This window comes from Haemorhous mexicanus (genome assembly GCF_027477595.1).
Source record: "Haemorhous mexicanus isolate bHaeMex1 chromosome 3 unlocalized genomic scaffold, bHaeMex1.pri scaffold_136_ctg1, whole genome shotgun sequence".
Lineage (NCBI taxonomy): Eukaryota > Metazoa > Chordata > Aves > Passeriformes > Fringillidae > Haemorhous > Haemorhous mexicanus.
The window spans coordinates 29,094-54,577 of record NW_026775979.1 but is presented as its reverse complement, the minus strand read 5'-3'; the positions used below and the strand labels follow the sequence as shown (position 1 = coordinate 54,577).

Here is a 25,484-nt window from a genome sequence, read left to right as displayed (position 1 = left end):
GGATCAAATCCATGGGGACAGGATCCAATCCATGGGGTCAGGATCCATCCCACGGGGTCAGGATCCAATCCATGGGGTCAGGATCCAATCCATGGGATCTGGGCCTAATCCATGGGGTCAGGATCCATCCCACGGGGTCAGGATCCAATCCATGGGAACAGGATCCGATCCATGGGATCTGGGCCTAATCCATGGGGTCAGGATCCATCCCACGGGGTCAGGATCCAATCCATGGGAACAGGATCCGATCCATGGGATCTGGGCCTAATCCATGGGGTCAGGATCCATCCCATGGGATCAGGATCCAATCCATGGGGTCAGGATCCAATCCATGGGGTCAGGATCCAATCCGTGAGGACAGGATCCAATCCATGGGGACAGGATCCAATCCATGGGAACAGGATCCGATCCATGGGGACAGGATCCAATCCATGGGGACAGGATCCAATCCATGGGGACAGGATCCAATCCATGGGGTCAGGATCCAATCCAAGGGGTCAGGATCCAATCCATGGGGTCAGGATCCAATCCATGGGGACAGGATCCAATCCATGGGAACAGGATCCAATCCATGGGGTCAGGATCCAATCCATGGGAACAGGATCCAATCCGTGAGGACAGGATCCAATCCACGGGGTCAGGATCCAATCCGTGAGGACAGGATCCAATCCATGGGGACAGGATCCAATCCATGGGATCTGGGCCTAATCCATGGGGTCAGGATCCAATCCATGGGAACAGGATCCAATCCATGGGGTCAGGATCCAATCCATGGGAACAGGATCCAATCCATGGGGACAGGATCCAATCCATGGGGTCAGGATCCAATCCATGGGGACAGGATCCAATCCATGGGGTCAGGATCCAATCCATTGGGACAGGATCCATCCCACGGGGTCAGGATCCAATCCATGGGGTCAGGATCCAATCCATGGGGACAGGATCCAATCTATGGGAACAGGATCCAATCCATGGGGTCAGGATCCAATCCATGGGGACAGGATCCAATCCATGGGGTCAGGATCCATCCCACGGGGTCAGGATCCAATCCATGGGAACAGGATCCAATCCATGGGGACAGGATCCAATCCATGGGAACAGGATCCAATCCATGGGGTCAGGATCCAATCCATGGGGACAGGATCCAATCCATGGGGTCAGGATCCATCCCACGGGATCAGGATCCAATCCATGGGGTCAGGATCCAATCCATGGGATCTGGGCCTAATCCATGGGGTCGGGATCCAATCCATGGGGTCAGGATCCAATCCATGGGGACAGGATCCAATCCATGGGGACAGGATCCAATCCATGGGAACAGGATCCAATCCGTGAAGACAGGATCCAATCCAAGGGGTCAGGATCCAATCCATGGGGACAGGATCCAATCCATGGGGTCAGGATCCAATCCATGGGGACAGGATCCAATCCATGGGGTCAGGATCCATCCCACGGGGTCAGGATCCATCTCCGGATCCAATCCATGGGGACAGGATCCAATCCATGGGATCAGGATCCAATCCATGGGATCAGGATCCAATCCATGGGGTCGGGATCCAATCCATGGGATCAGGATCCAATCCATGGGGACAGGATCCAATCCATGGGGTCAGGATCCAATCCATGGGAACAGGATCCAATCCGTGAAGACAGGATCCAATCCATGGGGTCAGGATCCATCCCACGGGGTCAGGATCCAATCCATGGGGACAGGATCCAATCCATGGGAACAGGATCCATCCCACGGGGTCAGGATCCAATCCGTGAGGACAGGATCCTATCCATGGGGACAGGATCCAGTCCATGGACTTGGATGAGTCCTGTAGGATCAGGATCCATCCCATGGGATCAGGACCCAATCCATGGGGTCAGGACCAGCCAATGGGATCAGGATCCAACCCTAGGATGGGATCCATCCCATGCAACTGGATCAATCCCATGGGATCAGGACTCATTCCATGGGATCAGGACCCAATCCATGAAATCAGGATCCAGTCCATGGATCTGGATCGATCCTGTGGGATCAAGATCCATCCCATGGGATCAGGACCCAATCCATGGGATCAGGACCCAATCCATGAAATCAGGATCCAGTCCATGGATCTGGATCGATCCTGTGGGATCAAGATCCATCCCATGGGATCAGGACCCAATCCATTGGATCAGGGCTCAATCCATGAAATCAGGATCCAGTCCATGGATCTGGATCGATCCTGTGGGATCAAGATCCATCCCATGGGATCAGGACCCAATCCATTGGATCAGGGCTCAATCCATGAAATCAGGATCCAGTCCATGGATCTGGATCGATCCTGTGGGATCAAGATCTATCCCATGGGGTCAGGATCCAATCCATTGAATCCAGATCCAACCCAGAGATGGGATCCCACCACACGGATCTGGGTCTATCCCATGGGATCAGCCAGGATCCAGCCCATGGGAGCAGGACCCGATCCATCCAATCCATGGGCTCAGGATCCAGGTGATGGGATCAGGATCCAACCCATGGGATCAGGATCCAATCCCTGGATCAAATCTCGTGAGATCAATCCCTTGGGATCACCCAGGATCCATCCCATGGACCTGGATCAATCCCATGGGATCAGGATCCACTCCATGGGATCAGGATCCGGCCAATGGGATCAGGATCTATCCCGCGGACCTGGACCAATCCCGTGGGATCCCCCAGGATCCACCCCCCGCACTGGATGTTCCCGGTGGGAAATAATGGGACCTCTCCCCAATTTTTGGCCATTCCCGGGAATCTGGATTGGGAGCCCAGCCGTGTTTTCCAGAACTTTCTCCCTCCCAGGGCTGCAATTCCCAGGGAACGGCGCCACGTGATCTGCTCGGAGCCGCTGCCTTCCCCCGGGATCCCCTGGGATCCCTCAGGATCCCCGGGGATCCCGGCCCAGCTGCCGCCTTTTTCCAAAACATCTCCGGGATTTCGAACCCCGGGAATCCCCCGGGATGCTCCCGGAGCCGCTTTCTCCCTGAATTCCTGAGGTTTATCCTGAAATGGGATCTGAGGATCTTTCATCCCAAAGATCCCCTGATCCCAAATTCCTGCTGTTTGTTCCCAAAAATCCTGTGATCCCAAATTCCTGCTCTTTTATCCCAAAAATCCCGTGATCCTGAATTCCTTCTCTTTCTTCCCAAAGATCCCGTGATCCCAAATTCCTCCTCTTCCTTCCCAAAGATCCGGTGATCCCAAATTCCCAGTTTCATCCCTAAGATCCTCCTATCCCAAATTCCTGCTGTTTTATCCCAAATATCCCCCGATCCCAAATTCCTCCTTTTTCATCCCAAACATCCCGTGATCCCAAATTTCCACCGTTCCATCCCAAATATCCCTGATCCCAAATTCCTCCTCTTTGTTCCTGAATATCCCGTGATCCCAAATTCCCGCCATTTTATCCCAAAGATCCCGTGATCCCAAATTCCCAAGGATCCCTGATCCCAAATTCCTCCTCTGTGTTCCCAAATATCCCGTGATCCCAAATTTCCATCGTTCCGTCCTGAATATCCCCTGATCCCAAATTCCTTCTCTTTCATCCCAAAAATCCTGCGATCCCAAATTCCTGCTGTTTCTTCCCAATGATCCTGTGATCCCAAATTCCTCCTCTTCCTTCCCGAGTATCCCGTGATCCCAAATTCCTGCTGCTTCCTCCTGAATATCCCATGATCCCAAATTCCTCCTCTTTGTTCCTGAAGATCCTGTGATCCCAAATTCCTGAAGTTTCATCCCAAGGATCCCATGATCCCAAATTCCTCCTCTGTGTTCCCAAATATCCCGTGATCCCAAATTTCCATCGTTCCGTCCCGAATATCCCCGATCCCAAATTCCTCCTCTTCCTTCCCAAATATCCCCTGATCCCAAACTTCCACAGTTCCATCCCGAATATCCCCGGATCCCAAATTCCTGCCGTTCCATCCTGAAGATCCCACAATCCCAAATTCCCGCTCTTTCTTCCCAAAGATCCTCCGGCCCCCGAACTCCTGCTGTTTTTTCCCGAAGATCTCACAATCCCAAATTCCCACTTTTTCTTCCCAAAGATCCTCTGACCCCAAATTCCTGCTGTTTTTTCCCAAAGATCCTCTGATCCCAAATTCCTGCTGTTTTTTCCCAAAGATCCTCTGATCCCAAATTCCTGCTCTTTCTTCCCAAAGATCCTCTGACCCCAAATTCCTGCTGTTTTTACCCAAAGATCCCGTGATCCCAAATTCCCGCTGTTCCATCCTGAATATCCCTTGATCCCAACTATCCCAACTATCCCAAATATCCCAAATTTTGGCGGTTTCCCGTCCCCAGCTGCTGTCCAACGTGGCGCTGTACGCCCGCGGGGTGGCCGCCATGGTGGGCGCCATGTCGTACGTGATGGCCGACCGGAAGCACCGGAAGCCGTTCCTCCCAAACCTCCATGGTTCCATCCCATGATCCCAAATATCCCAAATTCCCAAATATCCCAAATGTCCCAAATATCCCAAATCTGGGCCCGTTCCCGTCCCCAGCTGCTGTCGAACGTGGCGCTGTACGCCTGCGCGGTGGCGGTGGGCGCCATGTCGTACGTGATGGCCGACCGGACGCACCGGAAGGCGTTCCTCCCAGATTCCCGTTCCATCCCAAATATCCCAAATATCCCAAATATCCCAAATATCCCAAATAGCCAAATTTTGGTGGTTTCCCGTCCCCAGCTGCTGTCCAACGTGGCGCTGTACGCCCGCAGGGTGGCAGCCATGGTGGGCGCCATGTCGTACGTGATGGCCGACTGGAAGCCGTTCCTCCCAAACCTCTATGGTTCCATCCCAACTATCCCAAATATCCCAAATATCCCAAATATCCCAAATATCCCAAATATCCCAAATGTCCCAAATATCCCAAATCTGGGCCCGTTCCCGTCCCCAGCTGCTGTCCAACGTGGCGCTGTACGCCCGCGCGGTGGCAGCCATGGTGGGCGTCATGTCGTACGTGATGGCCGACCGGAAGCACCGGAAGCCATTCCTCCCAGATTCCCATTCCATCCCAAATATCCCAACTATTCCAAATAACCCAACTATCCCAAATATCCCAAATTTTGGCGGTTTCCCGTCCCCAGCTGCTGTCGAACGTGGCGCTGTACGCCTGCGCGGTGGCGGTGGGCGCCATGTCGTACGTGATGGCCGACCGGAAGCACCGAAAGCCGTTCCTCCCAGATTCCCATTCCATCCCAAATATCCCAACTATCCCAAATATCCCAACTATCCCAAATTCCCAAATTTTGGTGGTTTCCCATCCCCAGCTGCTGTCCAACATGGCGCTGTACGCCTGCGCGGTGGCAGCCATGGTGGGCGCCATGTCGTACGTGATGGCCGACCAGAAGGCGTTCCTCCCAGACCTCCATGGTTCCATCCCATGATCCCAAATATCCCAACTATCCCAAATATCCCAAATATCCCAAATGTCCCAAATATCCCAAATCTGGGCCCGTTCCCATCCCCAGCTGCTGTCCAACGTGGCGCTGTACGCCTGCGCGGTGGCGGTGGGCGCCATGTCGTACGTGATGGCCGACCGGAAGCACCGGAAGGCGTTCCTGGAGGCGCGGCAGTCGCTGGAGGTCAAACTCAACCTGGAGGAGCAGAGCCAGCAGCAGGTGGGACTGACAGCGGGAATGCCGGAATGCCGGAATGCCGGAATGGGGGTGGGGGTGGGGGTGGGAATGGGGATGGGATTGGGAATGGGAATGGGAATGGGAATGGGAATGGGAATGGGGATGGGGATGGGAATGGGGATGGGGATGGGGATGGGGATGGGGATGGGATTGGGGATGGGAATGGGAATGGGGATGGGGATGGGAATGGGGATGGGAATGGGAATGGGGATGGGAATGGGGATGGGAATGGCGATGGAATTGGGGATGGGAATGGGAATGGGGATTGGAATGGGGATGGGATTGGGGATGGGATTGGGGATGGGAATGGGAATGGGGATGGGAATGGGATTGGGGATGGGAATGGGGATGGGAATGGGGATGGGAATGGGGATGGGAATGGGGATGGGATTGGGGATGGGAATGGGAATGGGATTGGGGATGGGATTGGGGATGGGATTGGGGATGGGAATGGGAATGGGATTGGGGATGGGATTGGGGATGGGATTGGGGATGGGAATGGGAATGGGATTGGGGATGGGATTGGGGATGGGATTGGGAATGGGAATGGGAATGGGAATGGGAATGGGAATGGGAATGGGGCAGGGGCAGGCATGGGAATGGGTTTGGGAATGGGAATGGGAATGGGATGGGGGATGGGGAATGAGGCCAGGAATGGGATGGGAATGGGATTAGGAATGGGGCTAGGGGGATTGGGAATGGGGCTGGGATAGCCAGCAGGATTTTGGGATTGTGCTGGGAGGTGGGAAAATGGTGCTGGGTGGGAATGGGAATGGGATCAGGAATGGGGCCGCGATACTTGGCGGGATTATGGGATTGAGGTGGGAGGTGGGAATGGGATCCGAAAATTCCAGATGGATTCCGGAGCGGATTCCATCCCCGTTCCCACCGGGAAATCCATGGGGCTCAGTCAGGCAGGGACTGGGGAGCTGGGAAAGGTTGGGAATCTTCTCCTGGGAATGAGGACAGGGACATGGAGCTGTTCCCTGGGAATCTCCTCCTGGGAATGGGGACAGGGACACGGAGCTGTTGCTCCGGCAACGGCTCTGCCGCACACCGGCGTTCCCAGCAGAATTCCCGGGTTCCTGGGGGAAAATCCACCTCGTTAGGCGAGTTCCGTACGTTTCATGGAAATTCCCAGCGGAGCTGGGCGGGTCCGTCCCTGCTCCAGCTGCAGAACCAGCCCCGATCCAGGGATATCCATCCCTGATCCATCCCAGATCCAGTGATATCCACCCCTGATCCAGCCCCGATCCAGGGATATCCATCCCTGATCCATCCCTGATCCAGGGATATCCATCCCTGATCCATTCCTGATCCAGGGATATCCATCCCTGATCCATCCCCGATCCAGGGATATCCATCCCTGATCCATCCCCGATCCATCCCCGATCCACCCCCAAATCATTCCCTATAATTCCTGATTTTTTTTCCCCCCATGAGCTTCCCTTCGCTTTCCCCCCTGCAATTCCCCGGGCTGGGCTTTCCCCCGCCGCGATTCCCAGCCGGAATTCCGTCCCTCAGGAGCGGCTGATGCTGTCCATCCTGCCCAAGCACGTGGCCGACGAGATGCTGAAGGACATGAAGAAGGACCCGAGCCAGAAGGAGCTGCAGCAGTTCAACACCATGTACATGTACCGCCACGAGAACGTCAGGTGGGACGGCATTCCCGGGAAAAAAAAACAACAGCCCCGCCGGAATTCCCGAAATCCCAAACCCCCCCCCTTCCTTCCCACGCGAAAACGCTCCCGGAAATCCATCCAGAATCCCAGAAATTCCCTCCATCCTGCCGGGAAAGCTGGGGGAGCTCCCAAAATTCCGATGTGGAAAATGGTCCTGGAAAAACGCCAGGGATTTCCCCAAAAAAATCCCCTCTCCTGTGCAGAAAACATTCCTGGAAAACCGGTAGGAATTCCCAAAATTCCGCCTGTTCCATGCCTGGAATACGTTCCCCGGAAAACCGGCGGGAATTTTCAAAATTTCCCCATTCTGCACAGAAAACATTCCTGGAAAAACGGTGGGAATTCCCAAAGTTCCAGCATGGAAAATGCTCCTGGAGAACCACCTGGAATTCCCAAAATTCTCTCATTCCGTGTGGAAAACATTGCCAGGAAAACTGGTGGGGATTCCTGGAATTCCAACGTGGAAAACGTTCCCAGAAAACAGCCGGGAATTCCCAAAACTCTCCCGTTCCATGTGGAAAACATTCCTGAGAAACCGGTGGGAATTCCCAAAATTCCCCCCTGTTTCGTGCTGAAAATGTTCCAGGAAAACTGGTGGGAATTCCCCAAAATTCCGGCAAGGAAAACTTTCCCTTAAAAACATCAGGAATTCCCAAAATTCCCCCGTCCTACGTGGAAAACGCTCCATTGAAAATGGGTGGGAATTCCCGAAATTCTGGAGCAGAAAATGTTCCTGGAAAACCGCCCTGAATTCCCAAAATTCTCCCATTCCGCACAGAAAACGTTCCTGGAAAAACGGTGGGAATTCCCAAGGTTCCAGCGTGGAAAATGCTCCTGGAGAACCACCTGGAATTCCCAAAAATCTCTCATTCCGTGTGGAAAACATTGCCAGGAAAACTGGTGGGGATTCCTAGAATTCCAACGGGGAAAACGTTCCCAGAAAACAGCCGGGAATTCCCAAAATTCCCCCATTCCAAGTGGAAAACGGTTCCTGGAAAACCGCTGGGAATTCCCAAAATTTCTCCGTTCTGTTTGGAAAACATTCCCAGGAAAACTGGAGGGAATTCCCCAAAATTCCGGCAAGGAAAACTTTCCCTTGAACCCATCAGGAATTCCCAAAATTCCCCCGTCCTACGTGGAAAACGCTCTGGAATTCCCAAAATTGCCCCTGTTCCTTCTGGAAAACTGGTGGGAATTCCCAAAATTCCCCCAGTTCCATGCCTGGAAAACATTCCTGGAAAACCCACGGGAATTCCCCAAAATTCCCTCCTTCAGTGCTGAAAACATTCTTGAAAAACCGGCGGGAATTCCCAAAATTCCCCCGTTTCGTGCTGAAAACATTCCCAGAAAAATGCTGGGAATTCCCAAAATTCCAACGTGGAAAATGCTCCCAGAAAACCTCTGGGAATTCCCCAAATTTCCCCATTCTGTGGAGCAAACATTCCCAGAAAACAGGTGGGAATTTCCCAAATTTCCCCATTCCGCACAGAAAACATTCCTGGAAAAATGGTGGGAATTCCCAAAATTCCAGCGTGGAAAATGCTCCTGGAGAATCACCTGGAATTCCCCAAATTCTCTCATTCCGTGTGGAAAACATTGCCAGGAAAACTGGTGGGAATTCCTAGAATTCCAACATGGAAAACGTTCCCAGAAAACCGCCGGGAATTCCCAAAATTCCCCTGTTCCAAGTGGAAAACGGTTCCTGGAAAACCGCTGGGAATTCCCAAAATTTCCCCGTTCTGTTTGGAAAACATTCCCAGGAAAACTGGTGGGAATTCCCCAAAATTCCGGCAAGGAAAACTTTCCCTTGAACCCATCAGGAATTCCCAAAATTCCCCCGTCCTACGTGGAAAACGCTCTGGAATTCCCAAAATTGCCCCTGTTCCTTCTGGAAAACTGGTGGGAATTCCCAAAATCCCCCCAGTTCCATGCCTGGAAAACATTCCTGGAAAACCCACGGGAATTCCCCAAAATTCCCTCCTTCAGTGCCGAAAACATTCCCGAAAAACCGGCGGGAATTCCCAAAATTCCCCCGTTTGGTGCCGAAAACATTCCCAGAAAAATGCTGGGAATTGCCAAAATTCCAAAGTGGAAATCACTCCCAGAAAAACCATTGGGAATTCCCAACATTCTCCCATTCCACAAGGAAAATGTTCCTGGAAGAACCATCAGGAATTCCCAAAACTGGGATTGAGTCGGGATTGAGTTTTCAGGGCGTCGTTTTTACCTTATCCCAGGTTTTTTTTTTTTTTTTTGGGAAAATGGGAAAGAAGAATTTGGGATTGAGTTTGTCTTGCCCCATCCGGGAATTTTCTGGGAAAATGGGAATGAGGAAAATTGGGATTGAGCTCGTAGAGCATCATTTTGGCCAGATCCAGGAATTTTTTGGGGGAAAACAGGAAGTGGGGAGGATGGGATTGAGTTTGGAATGTTGGGATTGGGTTTGGGAATTTGGGATTGGGTTTGGGAGGTTGGGATGGAGTCTGGGAGGTTGGGATTGAGTTTGGAATGTTGGGATTGAGTTTGGGAGGTTGGGATTGAGTTTGGGAATTTGGGATTGGGTTTGGGAATTTGGGATTGAGTCTGGGAATTTGGGATTGAGTCTGGAAGGTTGGGATTGAGTTTGGAATGTTGGGATTGAGTCAGGGAGTTTGGGATAGAGTTTGGAAGGTTGGGATTGAGTTTGGAATGCTGGGATTGAGTTTGGGAATTTGGGATTGGGTTTGGAATGCTGGGATTGAGTTTGGAATGTTGGGATTGAGTTTGGAATGCTGGGATTGAGTTTGGAATGTTGGGATTGAGTTTGAGTGGTTGGGATTGAGTTTGGAATGCTGGGATTGAGTTTGGAATGCTGGGATTGAGTTTGGGAGGTTGGGATTGAATTTGGGAGTTTGGGATTGAGTTTGGGAGTTTGGGAATTTGGGATTGAGTCTGGAATGTTGGGATTGAGTTTGGGAGGTTGGGATTGAATTTGGAATGTTGGGATTGAGTTTGGAATGTTGGGATTGAGTTTGAGAGGTTGGGATTGAGTCTGGAATGTTGGGATTGAGTCTGGAATGTTGGGATTGACTTTGGGATGTTGGGATTGAGTTTGGAGTGTCGGGATTGAGTTTGGAATGTTGGGATTGAGTCAGGGAGTTTGGGAATGCTGGGATTGAGTTTGGGAGGTTGGATTGAGTTTGGAATATGGGATTGAGTCTGGGAGTTTGGGATTGAGTTTGGAATGTTGGGATTGAGTTTGGGAGTTTGGGAATGAGTTTGGGATGTTGGGATTGAGTTTGGAATGCTGGGATTGAGTTTGGAATGTTGGGATTGAGTCTGAAATGTCGGGATTGAGTTTGGGAATTAGGGATTGAGTTTGGGAATTTGGGATTGAGTTTGGGTGGTTGGGATTGAGTTTGGGAGGTTGGGATTGAGTTTGGGTGGTTGGGATTGAGTTTGGAATGCTGGGATTGAGTTTGGAATGCTGGGATTGAGTTTGGGAGTTTGGGATTGAGTTTGGGAGTTTGGAATGTTGGGATTGAGTCAGGGAGTTTGGGATTGAGTTTGGGAGGTTGGGATTGAGTCAGGGAGGTTGGGATTGAGTCAGGGAGGTTGGGATTGAGTCAGGGAGGTTGGGATTGAGTCAGGGAGGTTGGGATTGAGCCTCCCCACCTCCGGGATGTTTTTCTGGGATAGCGGGAGCGGTGGGTCGGGGTGTGACGCGCGTTCCCACCGGCAGCATCCTGTTTGCCGACATCGTGGGCTTCACGCAGCTCTCGTCGTCCTGCAGCGCCCAGGAGCTCGTCAAGCTCCTCAACGAGCTCTTCGCCCGCTTCGACAAGCTGGCCGCCGTGAGTGCCGCCCGGAATTCCCGGAATTCCCGGAATTCCCAAAAAAAAAAAAAAAAATCCGGGATTGGGGGGGCGAGGAGGTCGGGGAAGGCGCGGGGGGATGGAGGCGTCCCGGCTCGGATGGGTGGGAAATGGGGAATGAGAGGGTTGGAGTTGGGAGTGGTGCGGGATTGTGGGAATTCTCTGGGATTATTCGGGATTTTCCGGGAATTCTGGGTGGCCAGAAGCATCACCAGCTGCGGATCAAGATCCTGGGGGATTGCTACTACTGCATCTGCGGGCTGCCGGAATTCCGGGAGGACCACGCGGCCTGCTCCATCCGGATGGGGCTGGCCATGGTGGAGGCCATCGCGTAAGGAAGGGCGGGAGCTGGGGAGTGGGGGTTGGGAATTATTGGGAATTATTGGGAATTATTGGGAATTATTGGGAATTATTGGGAATTATTGGGAATTATTGGGAATTGGGGATTGGGAATGGGGATGGGCTGGCCATGGTGGAGGCCATCGCGTAAGGAAGGGCGGGAGCTGGGGAGTGGGGGTTGGGAATTATTGGGAATTATTGGGAATTATTGGGAATTATTGGGAATTATTGGGAATTATTGGGAATTATTGGGAATTGGGGATTGGGAATGGGGATGGGCTGGCCATGGTGGAGGCCATCGCGTAAGGAAGGGCGGGAGCTGGGGAGTGGGGGTTGGGAATTATTGGGAATTATTGGGAATTATTGGGAATTATTGGGAATTGGGGATTGGGGATTGGGGATTGGAATGGGCTGGCCATGGTGGAGGCCATCGCGTAAGGAAGGGCGGGAGCTGGGGAGTGGGGGTTGGGAATTATTGGGAATTATTGGGAATTGGGGATTGGGGATTGGGATGGGCTGGCCATGGTGGAGGCCATCGCGTAAGGAAGGGCGGGATTGGGGAGTGGGGGTTGGGAATTATTGGGAATTATTGGGAATTATTGGGAATTATTGGGAATTATTGGGAATTGGGGATTGGGGATTGGGATGGGCTGGCCATGGTGGAGGCCATCGCGTAAGGAAGGGCGGGAATTGGGGAGTGGGGGTTGGGAATTATTGGGAATTGGGGATTGGGAATTGGGATGGGGATGGGAATGAGAATGGCAATGTGAGAATGGGATGGGATGGGATGGGATGGGATGGGATGGGATGGGATGGGATGGGATGGGATGGAATGGGAATGGGATGGGATGGGATGGGATGGGATGGGATGGGATGGGATGGGATGGGATGGGATGGGATGGGATGGGAATGGGATGGAAACTGGAATGGGGATTGGGAAATTGGAAGGGGATGGGAATTGGGATGGGAGTGGGAATGGGGTTGGAAATGAGAATGGGAACCGGAATAGGAATTAGGATGCGAATGGGAATGGGAATGGGATGGGATGGGGTGGGATCCATGGGATGGGAACGGGAATGGGAACAGGAATGGGAATGGGAATGGGAATGGGAATGGGAATGGGAATGGGAATGGGATGGGATGGGATGGGATGGCAATTGGGATTGGGATTGGGGATGGGAATGGGGATGGGATGGAAATAGGAATTGGGATTGGGAAATAGGATGGGGGTGGGGATAGGAATGGGAATGGCACATGGGACATGGAAATGGGACTTGGTAAAGGGAGTGGGATGGGGGAATAGGAATGGGGATTGGGAACGGGAATGGGAATGGGATTGGGATTGGGAATGGAAATGGGAATGGGGATGGGAATGGGGATGGGAATGGGGATGGGGATGGGAATGGGAATGGGAATGGGAATGGGAATGGGGATGGGAATGGGAATGGGAATGGGAATGGGGATTGGGAATGGGAATGGGGATGGGAATGGGAATGGGATTGGGGATGGGGATGGGGATGGGAATGGGGATGGGAATGGGGATGGGAATGGGGATGGGAATGGGAATGGGGATGGGGATGGGAATGGGGATGGGAATGGGAATGGGGATGGGGATGGGAATGGGGATGGGAATGGGAATGGGAATGGGGATGGGAATGGGGATGGGAATGGGAATGGGAATGGGAATGGGAATGGGAATGGGAATGGCGTCCCAGCTCGGTGCGGGAGCGGACGGGCACGGCCGTGGACATTCCCCATTCCCCACGGCCACTCCTGGTGTCCCGGTGTCCCCATGGCCACTCCCACTGTCCCCATGGCCATTCCCCATTCCCCACTCCCGGTGTCCCCATGTCCCCGTGTCCCAGCTCGGTGCCGGGGCGGACGCGCACGGCAGTGGACATTCCCTGTCCCCATTCCCCATTCCCTGTCCCCATGGCCACTCCCAGTGTCCATTCCCCATTCCCTGTCCCCATTCCCCATTCCCTGTCCCCATGGCCACTCCCGCTGTCCCCGTGTCCCAGCTCGGTGCGGGAGCGGACGCGCACGGCCGTGGCCATTCCCTGTCCCCATTCCCCATTCCCTGTCCCCATTCCCCATGGCCATCCCGGTGTCCCCATGTCCCCGTGTCTCAGCTCGGTGCGGGAGCAGACGCGCACGGCCGTGGCCATTCCCTGTCCCCATTCCCCATTCCTGGTGTCCCCATGGCCACTCCCGGTGTCCCCGTGTCCCCGTGTCCCAGCTCAGTGCGGGAGCGGACGCGCACGGCCGTGGCCATTCCCTGTCCCCATTCCCCATTCTCTGTCCCCATTCCCCATTCCCTGTCCCCATTCCCCACTCCCGGTGTCCCCATGTCCCCATGTCCCAGCTCGGTGCAGGAGCGGACGCGCACGGCCGTGGCCATTCCCTGTCCCCCATTCCCCATTCCCGGTGTCCCCATGTCCCCATGTCCCAGCTGGGTGCGGGAGCAGACACACACGGCCGTGGACATTCCCTGTCCCCATTCCCCATGGCCATCCCGATGTCCCGCTGTCCCCGTGTCCCAGCTCGGTGCGGGAGCGGACGCGCACAGCCGTGGCCATTCCCTGTCCCCATTCCCCACTCCCGGTGTCCCCGGGTCCCCGTGTCCCAGCTCGGTGCGGGAGCGGACGCGCACGGCCGTGGCCATTCCCTGTCCCCATTCCCCATTCCCTGTCCCCATTCCCCATTCCCTGTCCCCATTCCCCATTCCCTGTCCCCATTCCCCATGGCCATCCCGGTGTCCCCATGTCCCCGTGTCCCAGCTCGGTGCGGGAGCGGACGCGCACGGCCGTGGACATGCGCGTGGGCGTGCACAGCGGCGCCGTGCTGGGCGGCGTGCTGGGCCAGAAGCGCTGGCAGTACGACGTCTGGTCCACCGACGTCACCGTGGCCAACAAGATGGAGGCCGGCGGCATCCCCGGGTGAGTGTCCCCGTCGCGGGGTGGCGGCGGCGGCGGCGGGGACGCCGGGGTGACGGCGGCGGCCGCGGCAGGCGCGTGCACATCTCGCAGAGCACCGTGGACTGCCTGAAGGGCGAGTTCGAGGTGGAGCCGGGCGAGGGCGGCTCCCGCTGCGACTACCTGAGGGACAAGGGCATCGTCACCTACCTGGTGGTGGTCCCCAAGCAGGGCCTGCGGCACGGCGTCAACGGCGTGGTGAGTGACACCGCTGGGGACACTGGGGACACTGGGGGGGACAGGGGTGTGGGGACGGTGACGTTGATTGTGTCACTGTGTGGGGAGTGGCACTGGTGGGGACAATGAGGGGGACACTGCTGGGGACATTGGGGACATTGGGGACATGGGTGTGGGGACAGTGGCATTGATTGTGTCACTGTGTGGTGAGTGGCACCAGTGGGGACACTGCTGGGGACACTGCTGGGAACACTGGGGACATGGGTGTGGGGACAGTGACATTGATTGTGTCACTGTGTGGTGAGTGGCACCACTGGGGACATCAGGGACACTGGGGACATGGGTGTGGGGACAGTGACATTGATTGTGTCACTGTGTGGGGAGTGGCATTGCTGGGGACAATGAGGGGGACACTGCTGGGGATATTGGGAACATTGGGGACATGGGTGTGGCACCAGTGGCATTGTGTCACTGTGTGGTGAGTGGCACCAGAGGGGACACTCCTGGGGACACTGCTGGGGACACTGGGGACATGGGTGTGGGGACAGTGACACTGATTGTGTCACTGTGTGGTGAGTGGCACCAATGGGGACACTGCTGGGGACAGTGCTGGGGACACTGCTGGGGACACTGGGGACATGGGTGTGGGGACAGTGACATTGATTGTGTCACTGTGTGGGGAGTGGCTTTGCTGGGGACACTCCTGGGGACAGTGCTGGGGACACTGGGGACATGGGTGTGGGGACAGTGACATTGATTGTGTCACTGGTGAGTGGCACCGCTGGGGACATCAGGGACACTGGGGACATGGGTGTGGGGACACACAGAGGGTGACCTTGTCTCATGGTGTGGTGACACTGCTGTGGACACTGGTGACATTGATTGTGTCACTGTGTGGGGAGTGGCATTGCTGGGGACACTGGGGACACTGGGGACGTGGGTGTGGGGACAGTGACATTGATTGTGTCACTGTGTGGGGAGTGGCATTGCTGGGGACACTGGGGACACTGGGGACGTGGGTGTGGGGACAGTGACATTGATTGTGTCACTGTGTGGTGAGTGGCACCGGTGGGGACACTGCTGGGGACACTGGGGACATGGGTGTGGGGACAGTGACATTGATTGTGTCACTGTGTGGGGAGTGGCACCAGTGGGGACATCAGGGACACTGGGGACATGGGTGTGGGGGCACACAGAGGGTGACCTTGTCTCATGGCGTGGTGACACTGCTGGGGACATTCAGGACACTGGGGACACTGGGGACATGGGTGTGGGGACAGTGGCATTGATTGTGTCACTGTGTGGGGAGTGGCACTGGTGGGGACAATGAGGGGGACACTGCTGGGGACATTGGGGACATTGGGGACATGGGTGTGGGGACAGTGGCATTGTGTCACTGTGTGGTGAGTGGCACCAGTGGGGACACTGCTGGGACACTGCTGGGGACACTGGGGACATGGGTGTGGGGACAGTGACATTGATTGTGTCACTGTGTGGGGAGTGGCACTGCTGGGGACACTGGGGACATGGGTGTGGGGACAGCGACATTGATTGTGTCACTGTGTGGGGAGTGGCACTGGTGGGGACATCAGGGACATTGGGGACATGGGGTGTGGGGACAGTGACATTGATTGTGTCACTGTGTGGGGAATGGCACTGCTGGGGACATCAGGGACATTGGGGACATGGGAGTGGGGACACACAGCGGGTGACCTTGTCTCATGGCGTGGTGACACTGCTGGGGACACTGGGGACACTGGTGACATTGATTGTGTCACTGTGTGGGGAGTGGCATTGCTGGGGACACTGGGGACACTGGGGATACGGGGGACACTGGGGACGTGGGTGTGGGGACAGTGACATTGATTGTGTCACTGTGTGGAGAGTGGCATTGCTGTGGACACTGGGGACATTGGGGACACTGGGGACATGGGTGTGGGGACAGTGACATTGATTGTGTCACTGTGTGGGGAGTGGCACCAATGGGGACACTGCTGGGGACACTGGGGACATGGGTGTGGGGACAGTGACATTGATTGTGTCACTGTGTGGGGAGTGGCACCAGTGGGGACACTGGGGACATTGGGACACTGGGGACATGGGGTGTGGGGACATTGCCAATGATCGTGCCAACAGCGTGGTGAGTGCCACTGCTGGGGACACTTGGGACACTGGGGGGGACATGGGGTGTTGGGACACCCAGCGTGGCCACATGCCACCACCGACACTGTCACTGATCTTGTCCCATGGCGTGGTGACACTCCTGGGGACACTGGGGGGGACACTGGGGACATGGGCTGTTGGGACACCCAGGGTGACCGCGTGCCACCACAGACACTGTCACCGACCTTGCTGCACAGCATGATGGGTGACACCGGTGACACGGTGACACGGTGACGCCCACCACGCCCTGTCCCCGGACAGAAGCTGTCCCTGACATCGTCCCATGGCGTGCTGGGTGACACTGGTGACACCGGTGACACGGTGACACCCACCACACCCTGTCCCCCACAGAAGCTGTCCCTGACCTCGTCCCACGGCGTGTCACCCCCTCCTGTCCCCACCAACGGTGGCCTCAGCCCGGAGCCCCCCGAGGACGCCGAGCGCGGCCGCAGCAGCTCCGTGGAGCTCGACGACGACGACGACACCGAGGTACCCACAGCAGTCCCCACCGTGTCCCCAGGGGTCCCCAGGGTGTCCCCAGGGTGTCCCCAGGGTGTCCCTGGGCTGTCCCTGCAGTGTCCCGGCAGTGTCCCCACGGTGTCCCCACGGTGTCCCCAGGTCCCCAACCCGTCGTTCCCGAACCCTCGGCGGCGGCTGCGGCTGTGGGACCTGGCCGAGCGCGTGGTGTCCCCACAGTGTCCCCGTAGTGTCCCTGGCCTGTCCCTGCCGTGTCCCCGCAGTGTCCCCACGGTGTCCCCTCGGTGTCCCCAGGTCCCCAACCCGTCATTCCCGAACCCTCGGCGGCGGCTGCGGCTGCGGGACCTGGCCGAGCGCGTGGTGTCCCCAGGGTGTCCCCAGGGTGTCCCTGGGCTGTCCCTGGGCTGTCCCCAGGGTGTCACTGGGCTGTCCCTGGCCTGTCCCTGCCGTGTCCCTGCAGTGTCCCCATGGTGTCCCCACGGTGTCCCCACGGTGTCCCCAGGTCCCCAACCCGTCGTTCCCGAACTCGCGGCAGCGGCTGCGGCTGCGGGACCTGGCCGAGCGCATGGCGTCCCCATGGTGTCCCCATAGTGTCCTGGCCTGTCCCTGCAGTGTCCCGGCAGTGTCCCCACGGTGTCCCCATGGTGTCCCCAGGTCCCCAACCCGTCATTCCCAAACCCTCCGCGGCGGCTGCGGCTGCGGGACCTGGCCGAGTGCGTGGTGTCCCCGCAGTGTCCCAGCAGTGTCCCTGGGCTGTCCCCACGGTGTCCCCAGGGTGTCCCCGCAGTGTCCCTGGGCTGTCCCTGGCCTGTCCCGGCAGTGTCCCCCTGGTGTGCCCTCGGTGTCCCCAGGTCCCCAACCCGTCGTTCCCGAACCCGTGGCGGCGGCTGCGGCTGCGGGACCTGGCCGAGCACGTGGTGTCCCTGCAGTGTCCCTGGGCTGTCCCTGGCAGTGTCCCTGCGGTGTCCCCACGGTGTCCCCATGGTGTCCCCAGGTCCCCAACCCATTGTTCCCGAACCCTCGGCTGCGGCTGCGGGAAGTGGCCGAGCGCGTGGTGTCCCTGCAGTGTCCCTGCAGTGTCCCTGCCGTGTCCCCGCCGTGTCCCCGCAGTGTCCCCACAGTGTCCCCAGGGTGTCCCCGCAATGTCCCCAGGTCCCCAACCCTTGGTTCCCGAACCCTCGGCGGCGGCTGTGGCTGCGGGACCTGGCCGAGCGCGTGGTGTCCCCGCAGTGTCCCTGGCCTGTCCCTGGCCTGTCCCGGCAGTGTCCCCAAGGTGTCCCCATGGTGTCCCCATGGTGTCCCCAGGGTGTCCCCAACCCGTCGTTCCCGAACCCTCGGCTGCGGCTGCGGGACCTGGCCGAGCGCTTGGTGTCCCCAGGGTGTCCCGGCAGTGTCCCCATGGTGTCCCCTTGGTGTCCCCGCAGTGTCCCCAACCCGTCGTTCCCAAACCCTCGGCTGCGGCTGCGGCTGCGGGACCTGGCCGAGCGCGTGGTGCCCCCAGGGTGTCCCCAGGGTGTCCCTGGGCTGTCCCTGTGGTGTCCCTGTGGTGTCCCTGCAGTGTCCCCGTAGTGTCCCTGGCCTGTCCCTGCCGTGTCCCGGCAGTGTCCCCACGGTGTCCCCTCGGTGTCCCCAGGTCCCCAACCCGTCGTTCCCGAACCCTCGGCGGCGGCTGCGGCTGCGGGACCTGGCCGAGCGCATGGTGTCCCTGCAGTGTCCCCGTAGTGTCCGTGGCCTGTCCCAGCAGTGTCCCCACGGTGTCCCCATGGTGTCCCCAGGTCCCCAACCCGTCATTCCCGAACCCTTGGCGGCGGCTGCGGGACCTGGCCGAGCGCGTGGTGTCCCCGCAGTGTCCCCGTAGTGTCCCTGGGCTGTCCCTGGGCTGTCCCTGCCGTGTCCCCAGGGTGTCCCCACGGTGTCCCCAGGTCCCCAACCCGTCGTTCCCGAACCCTCGGCGGCGGCTGCGGCTGCGGGACCTGGCCGAGCGCGTGGTGTCCCCATGGTGTCCCAGCAGTGTCCCTGGGCTGTCCCTGGGCTGTCCCGGCATTGTCCCCAGGGTGTCCCCTCGGTGTCCCCAGGTCCCCAACCTGTCGTTCCCGAACCCTCGACGGCGGCTGCGGGACCTGGCCGAGCGCATGGTGTCCCCACAGTGTCCCTGGGCTGTCCCTGGGCTGTCCCGGCAGTGTCCCCATGGTGTCCCCAGGGTGTCCCCACGGTGTCCCCCAGGACCCCAACCCGTCGTTCCCGAACCCTCGGCGACAGCTGCGGCTGCGGGACCTGGCCGAGCGCGTGGTGTCCCCGCAGTGTCCCTGGGCTGTCCCTGCGGTGTCCCCACGGTGTCCCCATGGTGTCCCCACGGTGTCCCCACGGTGTCCCCAGGTCCCCAACCCGTCGTTCCCGAACCCGCGGCGGCGGCTGCGGCTGCGGGACCTGGCCGAGCGCGTGGCGGGGGGCGGCGCAGAACGAGCAGGAGCTGAACCGGCTGCTGAACGAGGCCCTGCTGGAGCGCGAGAGCATCCAGGCGTCAGTGACCCTGCCAGAATTCCTCAAAATCCCCCCAGAATTCCCGGAAAATTCCACCCAAAATTCCCCAAAAAATCCCCCAAAAGTGCCCAGGAAATTTTTTCACAAATTCCTCAAATTTCTGAAATGTCCCCCAAAAATCCCCCCCAAAAATTCTGCAAAAAATTCCCAAAATTCCCCCCAAAATTTCCACAAACATTCCCAAAAATCCCAAAAAAATTCCCCCAAACATCCCCGAAAATTCCCCCTAAAAATTCTGCAAAATTCCTCAAATTCCTGCAAAATCTCCTCAAAAATTCCACTAAATTCCCCAAACATTTCCCAAAAATTCCCCAAAAAATCCCACAAATTCCCCAAAATTCCAAAAAATTTCCCCAAATTCCCCCAAAATTCCCCAAAAAGTCCCAAAGAATTTCTCCAAAAATTCCCTAATAATTCCCCCCAAAAATTCTCCAAAAATTCCCCCCAAAATTTCCCAAAATTCCAAAAAAAATTCTCAAGAAATTCCCCCAAAAATTTCCCAAAAAATTCTCCAAAAATTCACCCCAAAAATTTCTCCAAAAATTTCTCCAAAAATTCCCAAAATTTCCCCCAAAAATTCCCCAAAAAATTCTCCTAAATTCCCCCCAAAAAATTATCCAAAAATTCCACAAATTCCTGAAAAATTCCCCCCAAAATTCCCCCAAAAATCCCCCAAAATTAAAAAAAATTCCCATAAAAATTCTCCAAAAATTCCTCAAATTCCTGAAAAATTGCCCCCAAAATTTCCCAAAAAATTCTCCAAAATTCCCCCCCAAAATTCTCCAAAATTTCCTCAAGTTCCTGAAAAATTCCCCCCAAAAATTCCTCAAAAAATTCCCCCAAAAAATCTCCCAAAATTCCAAAAAATTCCCATAAAAATTCTTTAAAAATTCCTCAAATTCCTGAAAAATTCCCCCCAAAATTTCCCAAAAATTCCCCCAAAGAATTCTCCAAAAATTCCTCAAATTCCTGAAAAATCCCCCAATAAACTCCCAAAAATTCCCCAAAATATTCCCCAAAAATTTCCCAAAATTTCCCAAAAAATTCTCCAAAAATTCACCCCAAAAATTTCTCCAAAAATTCACCCCAAAAATTTCTCCAAAAAATTTCTCCAAAAATTCCCAAAATTTCCCCCAAAAAATTCCCCAAAAAATTCTCCTAAATTCCCCCCAAAAAATTCTTTAAAAATTCCTCAAATTCCTGAAAAATTCCCCCCAAAATTTCCCAAAAATTCCCCCAAAGAATTCTCCAAAAAATTCCTCAAATTCCTGAAAAATCCCCCAATAAACTCCCAAAAAATTCCCCCAAAATATTCCCCCCAAAAATTTCCCAAAATTTCCCAAAAAAATTCTCCAAAAATTCCCCCCAAAAATTTCTCCAAAAATTCACCCCAAAAATTTCTTCAAAAATTTCTCCAAAAATTCCCAAAATTTCCCCCAAAAATTCCCCAAAAAATTCTCCTAAATTCCCCCCAAAAAATTATCCAAAAATTCCACAAATTCCTGAAAAATTCCCCCCAAAAATTCCCCCAAAAATCCCCCAAAATTAAAAAAAATTCCCATAAAAATTCTCCAAAAATTCCACAAATTCCTGAAAAATTCCCCCCCAAAATTTCCCAAAAAATTCTCCAAAATTCCCCCCCAAAATTCTCCAAAATTTCCTCAAGTTCCTGACAAATTCCCCCCAAAATTCCCCCCAAAAATTCCTCAAAAAAATTCCCCCAAAAAATCTCCTAAAATTCCAAAAAATTCCCATAAAAAATTCTTTAAAAATTCCTCAAATTCCTGAAAAATTCCCCCCAAAATTTCCCAAAAAATTCCCCCAAAGAATTCTCCAAAAATTCCTCAAATTCCTGAAAAATCCCCCAATAAACTCCCAAAAATTCCCCAAAATATTCCCCCCAAAATTTCCCAAAATTCCAAAAAAAATTCTCAAGAAATTCCCCCAAAAATTCCCCCAAAAATTCTCCAAAAATTCACCCCAAAAATTTCTCCAAAAATTCCCAAAATTTCCCCCCAAAATTCCCCAAAAAATTCTCCTAAATTCCCCCCAAAAATACCCCAAAAATTCCACAAATTCCTGAAAAATTCCCCCCACAATTCCCCCAAAAATCCCCCAAAATTCAAAAAAATTCCCATAAAAATTCTCCAAAAATTCCTCAAATTCCTGAAAAATTCCCCCCAAAATTTCCCAAAAAATTCTCCAAAATTCCCCCCCAAAATTCTCCAAAATTTCCTCAAATTCCTGAAAAATTCCCCCCAAAATTCCCCCCAAAAATTCCTCAAAAAATTCCCCCAAAAAATCTCCCAAAATTCCAAAAAATTCCCATAAAATTCTTTAAAAATTCCTCAAATTCCTGAAAAATTCCCCCAAAAATTTCCCAAAAATTCCTAAAAATTCCCCCAAAGAATTCTCCAAAAATTCCTCAAATTCCTGAAAAATCCCCCAATAAACTCCCAAAAATTCCCCAAAATATTCCCCCCAAAATTTCCCAAAATTCCAAAAAAAATTCTCAAGAAATTCCCCCAAAAATTCCCCCAAAAATTCTCCAAACATTCCCCCCAAAAATTTCTCCAAAAATTCCCAAAATTTCCCCCAAAAATTCCCCAAAAAATTCTCCTAAATTCCCCCCAAAAAATTATCCAAAAATTCCTCAAATTCCTGAAAAATTCCCCCCAAAATTTCCCAAAAATTCCCCCAAAGAATTCTCCAAAAATTCCTCAAATTCCTGAAAAATCCCCCAATAAACTCCCAAAAATTCCCCAAAATATTCCCCCAAAAATTTCCCAAAATTCCCAAATTCTCAAAAATTTCCAAAAAAATTCTCAAAAAATCCCCAAAATTTTCCCCAAAAATTCCCAAAACAATTCCCAAAAAAATTCCCCCAAAGAATTCTCCAAAAAATTCCTCAAATTCCTGAAAAATTCCCCCCCCAAAAATTCCCCAAAAATTCAAAAAAATTTTCCAAAAATCCCCTCAAAGTTCCCCAAAATTGCCTGAAAAATTCCCAAAATTTCCGAAAAATACCCTAAAAATCCCCCAAATTTCCCCCCAAAATTCCCAGAAATTCCCCAAAAAATTCCCCAAAAAGTCCTCAAATTCCTGAAAAATCCCCCAAAAATCCCCCAAAATTCCTCCAAAATCCCCCAAAATTTCCCAAAAATTCTCTAAAAAATTCCCAAATTTGCCTCCAAAATTCCCCAAAAATTCCTCCAAAATTCCCAAAAAATCCCCTCAAAATTCCCAAAAAATCCCAAAAAATTCCCTAAAAATTAAAAAAACTTCCCAAAAAATCCCCAAAAATCCTCAGAATTCCCTGAAAAATTCCCACAATTCCCCAAAAAGTCTCCAAAATTCCCCCAAAAAATCTCAAAAAATTAAAAAAAAATTCTCAAAAAATCCCCAAAATTTCCCCAAAAATTAAAAAAAAAAATTCTCTAAAAATTCCCCAAAAATTCAAAAAAATTCTCCAAAAATCCCCTCTAAGTTCCCCAAAATTGCCTGAAAAATTCTCAAAATTTCTGAAAAATACCCTAAAAATCCTCCAAAATTCCCCAAAAATCCCCAAATATTTGCTCAAAATCCCCCAAAATTTCCCAAAAATTCTCTAAAAAATTCCCAGAAATTCCTCCAAAATTCCCCCCAAAAAATCCCCCCAAAATTCCCAAAAATCCCCAAAAATTCCCTAAAAATTAAAAAAACTTCCCAAAAAATCCCCCCAAATCCTCAAAATTCCCTGAAAAATTCGCAAAATTCCCCCAAAAAAATCTCCAAAATTCCCCCAAAAAAATCTCAAAAAAATTAAAAAAAAAATTCTCAAAAAATCCCCAAAATTTTAAAGAAAAATTCCTAAAAAATTCCCTAAAAATTCAAAAAAATTCTCCAAAAATCCCCTCAAAGTTCCCAAAAATTGCCTGAAAAATTCCCAAAATTTCTGAAAAATACCCTTAAAATCCCCCAAAATTCCCCCCAAATCCCCAAAAATTCGCTCAAAATCCCCCAAAATTTCCCAAAAAATTCTCTAAAAAATTCCAAAAATTCCTCCAAAATTCTCCCAAAATCCCCCCAAAATTCCCAAAAAATCCCCAAAAATTCCCTAAAAATTAAAAAAACCTCCCGAAAAATCCCCAAAAATCCTCAAAATTCCATGAAAAAATTCCCACAATTCCCCCAAAATTCTCTAAATATCCCCCAAAGTTCTCCAAAAAATTCCCCCCAAAATCCCCCAAATCCCCCAAAAATTCCCCCAAAAAATTCCCAAAAAATACCCAAAAAATTCCCAAAAATTCCCAAAAAAATTCCCAAAAATTCCCAAAAATATTCCCCAAAATTGCCCAGAAATTCCCAAAAAATACCCAAAAAATTCCCAAAAAATACCCAAAAATTCCCCAAAAAATTTCCAAAAAAATCCCCAAAAAATTCCAAAAAAAATTCCCAAAAATTCCTAAGAAATTCCCCAAAAATTCCAAAAAATTCCCAAAAAATCCCCCAAATCCCCCCAAAATTTTATCCAAAAATCCCCCAGGCTGAAGGGCAAGAGCACGTTCCGCCTGTCGCTGCGCTTCACCGACCCCGACATGGAGACGCGCTACTCCGTGGAGAAGGAGAAGCAGAGCGGCGCCGCCTTCAGCTGCTCCTGCGTCGTCCTCTTCTTCACCGCCCTGGTGGAGGCCGTCATCGACCCCTGGTAGGCCTGGGGACACTTGGGGACACCTGGGTGGCACCGAGGTGTCACCGCTGACCTTCCCCGTGGGACTTTTGGGCAGGTTGGTGACCAACTACGTGACGTTCGCCGTGGGCGAGGTGTTGCTGCTGGGCCTCACGCTCTGCTCCTTGGCCGCCATCTTCCCCAGGGTGAGGTGGGGACGCGCCTCGGGGACATCGCGGCGGCGGTGGCGCGTCCCCGACCCCGGTGACCGTCCCCCCGCCGTTGTCACCGCAGGCTTTCCCCAAAAAGCTGGTGGCCTTCTCCACCTGGATCGACCGCACGCGCTGGGCGCGCAACACCTGGGCCATGGCGGCCATCGCCATCGTCACCGCCGCCGACATCGTGGACATGGTGAGGGGACACGCGCGGCCCTGGTGGCACCACGGCGGCCTCGTGTCCTCAGCTGGGATGGCGTGGAGGGCACAGGGTGGTGGCCAATGGGGACACCAAGGGGTGGTGGCTGTGAGGAGCGGCACGGCTCCATCACCCTGGTGGCCTTGGTGGCCTCTGTGTCCCCATGTCCCCAGCTCGGCTGCCATGGGGACCACGGAGTGATGGCCATGGGGACATGGTGGCCACCATGGGGTGGTGGCTGTGAGGAGCAGCCTCAGCATTACAGTTCCATCACCCTGGTGGCCATGGTGGCCTCCATGTCCCCCTGTCCCCAGCTCGGCTGCCATGGGGGCCATGGGCTGGTGACATCAGGGCCACCAAGGGGTGGTGGTTCCATGGACCAACCAAAACACTGCAGTCACACCACCCTGGTGGCCATGGTGGCCACCATGTCCCCATGCTGACCCCACCCTTGTGTCCCCAGCTCGCCTGCCACTGCCACCACTGGCTGGTGACCAATGGGACATCAGGGCCACCATGGGGTGGTGGCTGTGAGGAGAAACATCAGCATTACAGCTCCATCACCC

The 25,484-nt window shown here is 53.6% G+C and overlaps 1 protein-coding gene across 1 annotated transcript in view; it reads left to right on the top strand.

Annotated features, from left to right (window-relative positions):
• Positions 1 to 25,484, top strand: part of ADCY3 (adenylate cyclase 3) — a 45,699-nt gene that overhangs the window by 4,066 nt on the left and 16,149 nt on the right. Inside the window, 12 exon segments of the mRNA XM_059837297.1 lie at positions 5,481 to 5,630; positions 7,173 to 7,303; positions 11,052 to 11,163; positions 11,388 to 11,515; positions 14,304 to 14,462; positions 14,534 to 14,696; positions 17,190 to 17,327; positions 19,692 to 19,760; positions 19,762 to 19,835; positions 24,382 to 24,543; positions 24,623 to 24,710; positions 24,799 to 24,915. Of these exon segments, the coding sequence (XP_059693280.1) occupies positions 5,481 to 5,630; positions 7,173 to 7,303; positions 11,052 to 11,163; positions 11,388 to 11,515; positions 14,304 to 14,462; positions 14,534 to 14,696; positions 17,190 to 17,327; positions 19,692 to 19,760; positions 19,762 to 19,835; positions 24,382 to 24,543; positions 24,623 to 24,710; positions 24,799 to 24,915 (1,491 nt within the window).